The following is an 11024-nucleotide window of genomic DNA, read 5'->3' on the forward strand; positions in this document are numbered from 1 at the left end:
TGATCCAAGAAGTCCTCTTGGCTCTACCAAGGCTTGGGCTGGAACATGCTCAGAGGCCAGCAAACGACACTGGAGTCAACAGCGATCAGCTCTCAGGTGACCTGGGTGGGGCGGAGACAACTCTGCATTTGAACACATTCACTAACCAGGAGTCTCATTAAGACACATGTCAGGACTTTCAGTGGGAGTCACTGGAACATCAGCAAGGGAATTATGATCAGAGTTACACTTCTAAAGGGTCTCTCTGGCTGCATGTGTAGATTGGCCCTGAGAGGGGAAGGGTGGAGGCCAGAGGACCAGTGAGGAAGCCACTCATGGAGCTGAGGGCTCCTGGCTCAGCTCCCCCCTCGACTGGGATCATAAATGCGTCTTCCCAGGTTTTAGATTCCATAATCATAAAATGAGTCTTAAAAATGTCATGATGAGGGGCATCTAGGTGGCTCAGTCGGTTAAGCATCTGCTTTTGGCTTGGGTCATGATCCCAGGGTGCTGGGCTCGAATCCTGTGCTGGGCTCCTTGCTCAGCAGGAAGCCTCTTCTCCCTCTGCCTGCTGCTCCCTGGGCTTGTGCTCTCTCTCCCGAAAAAATAAAATCTTTTAAAAATGTGATAATGAAAAAAAAAATGTGATAATGTATATGAAGGGTCCAGTGCATAGTTTAGGCATTCAGCTAACAAAAATAACAAACAGCAAGATAACAAAAGTCCTTCTTACCAGTAATTAATTACATGTAAATGGATTAAACTCTCAGTTAAAAGGCAGACATTGGCAAAATGGATAAGAAAACACAATCTAACCTCATGCTGTCTACAAAAGACACAATGTATGGTCAAAGATACGAATAGGTCAAAAACAAAGAGCCATTAAAAAATATACCATGCAAGCAGTAATCAAAAGAGAACTAGAGGGGTGCCTGGATGGCTTAGTGGGTTAAGCATCTGCCTTTGGCTCAGGTCGTCATCCCAGGTCCCAAGTGGGACTCCCTGTTCAGCAGAGAGTCTGCTTCTGCTTCTCTCTCCCTCACTGTTTCTGCTCAGGCTCTCTCTGTCACACTCTTTCTCTCTCAAATAAATAAATAAAATCCTTAAAAACAATGAACTGGCATGGCTATACTAATATTGGATAAAATAGACTCTAAGACAAAAATTGTAGCTAGGAGATACACGGGGACACTTATAAAGATAAGATGGTCAAGGCATCAGGAAGATATAATAATTACAAAAATATATATACCTAACAATGTAGCCCCAAAATATATGAAGCAAAAATGGACATAGCTGAAAGAAGAAATAGGCAATTCAGCAAGAATAGTTGGAGACTTCAATACCCCACTTTCAATAATGAATAAAACAACTAGATAGAAGAGCAACAAGGAAATAGATTTGCACAACACTGTTGTTTTTTTGTTTTTAAAGATTTTATTTATTTGAAAGAGAGAACGTAATGAGCAGGGAGAGGAGCAGAGGGAGAGGCAGAAGCAGACTCCCCACTGATCACAGAGCCCAAAGCAGGGCCCAATCCCAGGGCCCCAAGATCATGACCTGAGCCAAAGTCAGACACTTAATTGGCTGAGCCACCCAGGTACCCCTAGATTTGCACAACATGATAAACCGAGTAGACATAACCGACACCTATAGAACACTCCATTCAACAATGGCAAGACACACATTCTCCTCAAGCATACAGAAAACATTCTATAGGACAGACAGTATGCTATGCTAGTCATTAAAACAAGTCCCAATACATTTTTTTAAAGTCCCAATACATTTTAAAAGAACTGAAATCATGCAAAATGTGTACTCTGACCACAAAGGATTTAAAGAAAAAATCAGTGACAGAGGAAACTATTGGAAATTCACAAGTAAATGGAAATTAAATAGCACTCTCTTGAATAACCAATGGGTCAAAGAAGATATCATCAACAAAATTAAACAAACAAACAAACAAACAAACAACACTTTGAGATGAATTAGAATGGAAACATAACATACCAGAACTTATAGGATGCAGGTAAAGCTAACCTTAAGATATTGAGAAAAAGCAGACCAAATTAAACCTGAAGCATGTAGAAAAACAAAAGCAATAAAGAGTAAAATGGAAACTAATGAAATAGAGAACAGAAAAATAAGAGAGGAAATCAATGAAACTACAAGCTGGTTCTTTGAAAACATCAACCAAGTTAGCAGATCTTTAGTGAGACTGACCAAGAAAAAAAAAAAGAGAAGAATCAGAAATACAGGAGAGAATATTACTACTGATCCTACAAAAATAAAACCACTTATTAAGGAATGCTATGAACAACCGTGGGCCAACAAATTAGTTAAATTGGATGAAATGGACAAATTCCTAGAAAGACATAAGCCACCAAAACTGACTCAAGAAGAAATAGAAAACCTGAATAGAACTAAGTCAAGTGAAGACACTGAAACAGTAGTAATAATAATAATAATAATAAATACCACAAAGAGAGTCCCAGGTCCAATGATTTCTATCACACATTTATTTATTTATTTATTTATTTATTTATTTATTAAAGATTTTATTTATTTATTTGACAGAGAGAGATCACAAGTAGGCAGAGAGGCAGGCAGAGAGAGAGAGAGAGGAGGAAGCAGGCTCCCTGCTGAGCAGAGAGCCCAATGCGGGACTCGATCCCAGGACCCTGAGATCATGACCTGAGCCGAAGGCAGTGGCCTAACCCACTGAGCCACCCAGGCGCCCCTATTTATTTTTATTTTAATTATATTTTTTAAAGATTTTATGTATTTATTTACCAGAGAGAGAGCACATGAAAAAGAGAAAAAGTACAAGCAGGGGGAGCATCAGGCAGAGGGAGAAGCAGGCTTATTGCTGAGCAAGAAGTTTGATGTGGGGCCCAATCCCAGGACTCTGGGATTATGACCTGAGCTGAGGACAGACACTTAACCAACTGAGCCACCCAGGTGTCCTTAAATTTTTTTGTTCTAAGATTTTATTTATTTATTTGACAGAGAGGGAGATCACAAGTAGGCAGAGGCAGGCAGAGAGAGAGGGGGAAGAAGGCTCCCCACTGAGCAGAGAGCCTGATGTGGGGCTCGATCCTAGGACCCTGAGATCATGACCAGAGCCAAAGGCAGAGGCTTAACCCACTGAGCCACCCAGGTGCCCCCTAAAATTTTGTTTTTAAGTAATCTCCACATCCAGTGTGGGGCTCGAACTTACAGCCCCAAGATCAAGAGTCACCTGTTCTACCACCTTAGCCAGCCAAGTGCCCCTTCTATCAAAAATTTAATGGAGAATTAATACTAATTCTTCACGGCCTTTTCCAAAAAATAGAAGAATTCCAAACTTACTCTATGAGGCCAGTATTACCCTGATACTAAAATCAGACCAAGACATCACAAGAAACCTAGAATATACATGTAAAAATCCTCAAAATGCCAGTAAACTGAATCCAACAACAAATAAGAAAACCCAAATAGGGATGCCTGGGTGGCTCAGTGGATTGGGTCACTGCCCTCAGTGTCCTGGGATCAAGCCCCGCATCAGACTCTGCTCAGCGGGGAGCCTGCTTCTCTCTCTCTCTCTCTGCCTGACTCTCTGCCTACTTGTGATCTCTCTCTCTGTGTGTCAAATAAATAAATAAAATCTTAAAAAAAAAAAAAGAAAGAAAACCCAAATAAAGTGGGCAAAAATCTGAACAGGCATTCTTCCAAAGATAATATTCAAATGGACAATAAGCACATGAGAAGATGCTCAACATTATTAATCATCAGGGAAACAGAAACCACAATGAAATACCACTTCATAACCACAAGGATGGTTAGAATCAAAAGCCAGATAGTAAAGTGTTGGTGAGGATGTGGAGAAATGGTGGGAATGCACAACGGAATGGGCGTTTTAGGAAACAGTGCAGCAATTCCTCAGAAGGTTGACCACAGAGTTACCAAATGACCCAGCAAGTCTACTCCTAGGTATATATCCAGGAGAAATGAAGACATGGGTCCACCACCTTGTATATGAATATTTATAGCAGCATTATTTGTAATAGTCGAAAGTGGGAATGATCCAAATGTCAATCAACTGGCAGATGGGTAAGTAAAACGTGATATATTCAACCATAAGAAGGAAGGAAGTACTGATTCCAGAAAGACGACCTCACAAATATGATACTAAGTAAAATCCAAACGGGGCACCTGGGTGGCTTAGTTAATGTCTGCCTTTGGCTCAGGTCATGATGGCCAGGGTCTTAGGATGGAGCCCAGTCAGGCTCCCTGCTCAGGGAGAGTCTGCTTTTCCCTCCCCTTTTCCCTCAGCCCTCCCCTGTCCTGCTCATGTGTGTGTGCTCTCTCTCTCTCTCAAAAAAAAAAATCCAAACACAAAAGACAAAATTACATGACTCCATGTATATGAACCATCTAGAATAAACAAAACTATAGAGACAGAAAGCAGATTTTTTTTAAAAGATTTATTTATTTATTTATTTGACAGAGAGAAATCACAAGTAGAGAGGCAGCCAGAGAGAGAGAGAGAGGGAAGCAGGCTCCCTGCTGAGCAGAGAGCCCGATGCGGGACTCGATCCCAGGACCCTGAGATCATGACCCGAGCCGAAGGCAGCGGCTTAATCCACTGAGCCACCCTGGCACCCCCAGAAAGCAGATTAGTGGTTACTTAGGGGTGAGCTGGAATGGGGAATGAGTGAACAGAATGGTGAAAAAGGGTAAAGGGTTTCTTTTGGGAATGGTGAAAATATTCTAAAATTGACTGTAGTGATGGTTGTACAATTCTGTGAACAGACTAGAAACACTGAGTTGTCCACTCCTTCAATGGGTGAGTTGTATGGTCTATGAACTATATCCCAATAAATCTGACTGATATGTAAATAGCACCCTATGTTATGTGTTTCTTGGGATCACTTCCCAAACTGATGTGCAGATTAAACTGAATCCCTAGAAAGACACCAGTGTGTTCTTTTTCATAGAAATTCACAGCCTGATCCTAAAATCTGTATGTTAATACAAGGGACTCAGACTAGCCAAACAATCTGAAAAAAGAAAAACAAAGCTGGAAGACTCACACTTCCTAATTTCTAAACTTTCTGCAAAGCTAAGGGAATCAAGACAGTGTGCTATTGACATAAGGAAAGATACAAAGAACAATGGAAGGGAATTGGGAGTCCAGATATAAACACTCCCATCCATAGTCCATTGATTTTCAGTAAGAGTGCCAAAACAAATCAAAAGGGAAAGAGCTGTCCTCAACAAATGGTACTGAACAGCTGGATATCCCCACGAGTGAAGCTGGACTCCTACCTCACACCATATATAGAAACTAAGTGAAAATGGCTCCTAGACCTAAACTTAACAGATAAACCAAAAACCATTTACTCCTGTACTGGAGGAGAGAATGTAGTTGTAAATCTTCATGACCTTGGTCAGGCAGTGGTTTCTTAGATATGCCACCAAAAGCACAAGCCAACACCACATCAAAAACACGTGACAAAAGAAAGATGTGTATGTTGTATCTCAGCAAAATTTTAAACTTTGCATATCAAAGGACACCGTCAATAAAGTGAGCCTGGGTGGCTCAAGTGATTAGGAGTCTGCCTTCAGCTCAGGTCATGATCCCTGGGTCCTGGGATCGAGTCACTGCAACAGGCTCCTTGCACTGCAGGGATCCTGCTTCTCCCTCTGCCTGACACTCCCCCTTCTGTGCTCTCTCTCTCTCCCCTTCCCTCTTTGACAAATAAATACAATCTCTAAAAAATGTACAAATTACACACATGGCATCATATATCCAGAGTATATAAATAACTTTTTTAAAAGACTTATTTATTTTAGAGAGAGAGAGCATGTGTAAGCACGTGTGTATGAGAAGGGGGAGGGCCAGAGGGAGAAAGAATCCTCAAGCAGACTCCCCGCTGAGCATGGGGCCCCACTCAGGGCTCGATTCCAGGACCCTGAGATCAGGAACTGAGCCAAATCCAAGAGCCAGACACTCAACCGACTGAGCCACCCAGGCGCCCCATATACGGAGAATTACAACTCAACAACAGAATGGCAACCCAATTACAACTGGGCTAATAATCTGAACAACATTCCTCCAAAGAAGAGATGTGAGTGGCTGCTAGCCACATGAAAAGATGCTCAACACAATTAGTCACCAGGGAAAGGCAAATCAAAACCGCAATAAGGTACACTTCCTACCCACGAGGGTGGCTAGAGTCAAGAGGCAGAAACTAACAAGTGTTGGTGAGGAGGTGGAGAAATTGGAGCCCTAAGACACTGTGAGTGAGAACACAAAATGGTGCAGCTGCTTTGGAAAACAGCCTGGCAGTTCCTCAAACCTGAAACAGAGAGTGATCCTATGATCCAGCAACTCCATCACGAGGTACATGCCCAGGAGAAATGAAAAGCTATGTCCACAGGAAATTGTGAGCCCCACGGGTCATAAGGGCCCCGACTCCTAACAGCCTGTGGGTGCAAACAGCCAAATGTTCGCCAACTAGTGAACAAAAGTAGTCTATCCGTCCCATGGAATACACTTGGCAATGGTGAGAATCAAGCACTGATACACGGGACAGTGTGGATGAACCCTGAAGACACCACAGTACGTGCAAAAGTGGGGCTCAAGGAGGAGCAGGAAGGAGAATGATAGCTAATGGTTAAGGGGTTTTGGGGAGCTGTTGAAAATGTCTTAAAATTGAGTGTAATATTCACAGAACTTTGTGAATAGGCTAAAATACCTGAACTGTACACTTTAAAAAAAATTTTTTTTTAAAGATTTTATTTATTTATTTGATAGACAGAGATCACAAGTGAGCAGAGAGGCAGGCAGAGAGAAAGAAGGAAGCAGGCTCCCTGCTGAGCAGAGAGCCCTATGCAGGGCTCAATCCCAGCACCCTGGGATCATGACCTGAGCCAAAGGCAGAGGCTTAACCCACTGAGCCACCCAGGCGCCCTGTCACTTTTTATATTTTTAAGTAGGCTCCATGCCCAACGTGGGTCTTGAACTCATGACCCTGAGATCAAGAGTCACACGCTCTCCAGACTGAGTCAGCCAGGCACTCCGAACCATATCCTTTAAAAGGATGAATATTCTGGTATGCATATGAATATATGCATGAATACATTTCAAAGAAACTATAAAAAATTTTTTTGTTTTAGGAAAGCTTGGGAGAAGTTCAACACAGTCTATTTGGGAACTGTTAATTTTGCGTGGCTCAGTGGGTAAGCCTCTGCCTTCGGCTCAGGTCATGATCCCAGGGTCCTAGGATTGAGCCCTTCCTCCGGCTCCCTGCTTAGTGGGGTTTCTGCTTCTCCCTCTCCCTCTGCCACTCCCCCTGCTTATGCTGTCTCATTCTCTCTCTCAAATAAATAGATAAATGAAATCTTTTAAAAATAAGTAAATAAAACTCCGGTTCTGGGCAGGGCCTGGGAGCCACTGGCTGTGAGCCACTGAGAGGTGAGGGCAGGGCCTGGGAATCTGCAATTTTGGGAGCGCGACACAGGTGGGGCTGGTGCTCCAACAGTCTTGGAAGCCAGGTCGGAGCCTCCCAAGGGGGCTTCAAGGACAAGCACATACTGCGAGCAAGGGGAGCCCAGATTTCCTCCCTTGGCAGTTCTCAATGGGGACAACTTGGCCTCCAGCCGGCATTTTGCAAAGACTGCAGACAGTTTTGGTTGTCACCACCAGGGGTCACTCCTGGCACCTGGACGGTACAGGCCAGGCCTGCCATCCTACATCCCCCAGTGCACAACGGTCTTCACCCCAGACAATTATCTGTGAGCACAAGGGACACTGCAACCCCAGTCCCTTTAGTAAGGACTTGTTGCGGTGCCGGAGCCCCAGATCTGGCAGTGTGCTAACCGTACCTGTGGAGCTCTGCAAACCTTCTTTCAAGAGCCTCCTTGTTGCCGGCCCTAGTTTTCTGGGCACCATTAAGCCCTTCTGGGATGGGTGCTAGGGCTGGCAGACTAGTTTTTCCCCACTTGGGGCTGTCACACCTGCACAGGTGTTTGTAAAGGACGGCGGAGGACACTAACTCAGCCAACCCCAAAGGAAGGGGGGGTCAGGGGCAGTTGAAGTGACCTGGACATCGACATGACATTGGGTCTGCTAGTCGGACCAGCTGGTTGGTGCACTCAGCTAAGCAGCTTGTACCATCCCGGAGCCAGCTACCATGGCAACCCCCTTGAAGGGGAGGGGCTGGGAGGCGGTCATTGTGGTAACCCCAGCAACCTCAGCCAGGCCTGGGGGCGGCACCTTCTCTAACCCTAGGTGTGCAAACAGTCTTGTGAAGGCTACACACCCATGTCCGACCTGACAGCCCCCTTCACGAGCTGGCTGGGTTACTCTGGGTACTGTGCATTCTAGAAGCCTCGACCCATCAAGTCAGGCTGGGGGCAGGATGCTCGGACACTGTGCCCACGTTTCCAGCCTCCGAGGCCTCTGTAACCTGAACTGGGCCACCCATGCTGCCTTCTTTGTCTCTAGCAACAATTCCCATCTTCCAGTCTGTCTTGTCTGACACGAGCCGTGTGGCCACTCCAGCTCTCTGCCGGTTGCTGCCTGCAGAGAATATCTTTCTTCTGTCCTTTTACTTTCAACTTATTGGTCTTTGAATCTAGAATGCGTCTCCTGTAGACAGTATAGTTAGATCATGCCTTTTTTCTTCTGGTCGATTCTGCCAATCTCCGGGGTGTGTGTGTGTGTGTGTGTGTGTTAACACGAAGAATTCAGTGGCATTTAGTACATTCACAAGGTTGGCAACTGTCACCACTATCTAGTTTATGGACATTTTTATGACCCTGAAGAGAAACCCCATCAGCAGTCACTCCCATAGCCCCCCACCGCCAAGCCCCTGGCAGACGCTAATCTTTCTATCGCTACCAATTTGCCTGTTTGATGTTTCATGGAAACAGAAGCACGCAGTCCTGTGTGTCTGGCTCCTTCACTGGGCACCTGGTTTAACCTTGGTCTGTGTTGCCCTGCCTCTCAGCCCACCTTGGCCAGACTGCACCCCCTCCCTGTCCCTCAGGGCTCCGGTGCTGAGGTCCCGGGCATCCCGGTTTCCCTGCTCAGTTCAAGTCTCTGGATAATACTAACAGTGACCGCTGATTGGATGCCCAGAACACCTCGCGCTCTGTGCTGAGCGCCTCCCACACATGATGTGGTTTAGTATCAACCCCGAGCCAATCCTGAGAGGAGGAAACCACAGTCCTCCCCCGCCCAGTGGGTAAGTGATAGCAACTCAGCAATCCACCTTCCTATGCCTTTCACCGACTCTCTTGGCCCCTGGTTTGCACCAGCTTCCCATTTTCTGACACCGTGTGACTTCACCTGGGTTAACCTCTCAGTGCTTCAATTCCTCACCTGTAAGCTGGGGACAGGAACTGCACCTATCTTACAGAGGTGCTGTGAAGATCAAAGGGGCTCACCTGGAGTTTGGTGCTCCTTCTAGGGGATTCCCTGGGGAGGGAGCCAAACAGATCCTTGAGCGTGAAGGGGAAGGAGGAGATTAGGGAACCAGAGGGTGGGAGAAATTAGGTGTTTCCAAACTCTTTTCATCACTGCAAAAGGAGACCTCATAACCACTAGGCTATCCTTCCCCATTCCCCCCCTGCAACTTTCCCCAGGTCCCTGGCAAACCACCAGTCCACTTTCTGTTTCTACGGATTTGCCTGTTTCACACAAACGGAATCATACCAGATATGGTCTTTTGTGTCCAGCTTCTTTCCTCCACACTTGACAAAGGGCACAAGCGTGGAGCTTTGGCTCTGCCTGACTCCAAAGCTCCATTCCTGCTCCTGCGTCTGGGGACAGCCCATCACAAGGGGTATACGGGAACAGACGCCTGGGAGGAGAGCAAGGAGGGCAGGAAGCTTCTGGAGGCCAGGTGGTTTACCTTTGCCGTGGCTTCTTCATTGCCCTCCACCATCTTCCGGAGCTTGATCAGGTGCCACAGGTCCTGGGCAGGCTGGCCCTTGCCGCGGCTTCTCTCCAGCAGCTGGGCAGTGGAGGGCAGGTCCTGCAGCTCGGCGAGCTGGCTCTCCATCTTGTCGATGCGGCTCACCACATGGTCAAACACATTGCTGAGCCTCTTCATGGGGCTGAGGACGGGCTGGGCGTCCGCTTCCCGGGGCATGAACACCGCTGGCGAGGACTGGAGAAAATCCTCATCTCCCGAGAGGACCTTCTTGAGCTCGGCCATGTGGATGTGCTCCAGGATGCCCTGAAGCAGGACGTGCAGAGCCTTGAAGTTCACCACCCCGCACTGCGGGACGGCGATGTTGACCAGCTCGGAGAACGTCAGTGAGAAGCTCATCCCGCCGGGAGGCTCGGCGGGGCTGGGCTTCTGGGCATCCGTGGGGATGAGCAGTGGCTTTCAGGGAACCCACCAGCTGTCCGGACAGGTCCCCTGAGGCCCGGGGAGGCGGCGAGTCATGGCAGTCAGGGAGAAAATGGCCCCTGTCCCAGCTGGAGCCCAGATGAGAGCTTCTGGTTGCTAGGACACCAGAGAACGTGGGCGAGTGCTCGTGCTTCCGAGAGCCCGAGTAGGGCTCGGTGGGCACTCAAGGAGAAGGTGCTGGGTGTTTGAACAGACGGACGTCAGCCTTTCATTTCAAGCCCTTCCGCGATGGGAGACTGACGACCCCTTCCAAGAAGCATGCAGTGAAGGTGATGGAGAGGCAGCTCACTCCTTGGAAGCCTCTAGAATTGGGACAGGAGAGAGTTCTTGGAGTTGGGAGAGCCTGGGTTTTGAGAAGAGTCTGAGGAGCAAAGCTGATCTCCAGACCCACTGGCAAATGCCCCACAGGTGTTCGGGTTTCTGGCCCGGGTCGGGGAGGGGGTAAAAAGGGGAAGAAGCAGCTGGCTTCCCACAGGTCTGAACCAGGCATGGCCCTGCCCACGGTGGGGTGGGGGGCACCGATGAGGACCCTCTTGCCAAACCTTGCTCTGCTGCCCCCTAAAGCCAGAGCTCTGGAACACCCCAGTGTCCTGAGGGCACTGCTGGGAGCCAGCTGCTGCAGAACTGGGAAACCAC

The 11024-nt window shown here is 47.1% G+C and overlaps 1 protein-coding gene across 1 annotated transcript in view; it reads right to left on the bottom strand.

The window, feature by feature from the left end:
- CUNH16orf96 (chromosome unknown C16orf96 homolog) overlaps positions 1-10760 on the bottom strand; it is a 37335-nt gene extending 26575 nt beyond the window's left edge. Inside the window, exon 1 of the mRNA XM_004750488.3 lies at positions 9885-10760. Coding sequence (XP_004750545.2) covers positions 9885-10304 — 420 coding nt within the window. The 5' untranslated portion in view covers positions 10305-10760. The remainder of the gene's footprint in view (positions 1-9884) is intronic.
- Between the last annotated feature and the right edge of the window lie 264 nt (positions 10761-11024).

Source organism: Mustela putorius, unplaced genomic scaffold (assembly GCF_011764305.1).
Source record: "Mustela putorius furo isolate JIRA1106 unplaced genomic scaffold, ASM1176430v1.1 tig00004007_pilon_pilon_pilon, whole genome shotgun sequence".
NCBI lineage: Eukaryota > Metazoa > Chordata > Mammalia > Carnivora > Mustelidae > Mustela > Mustela putorius.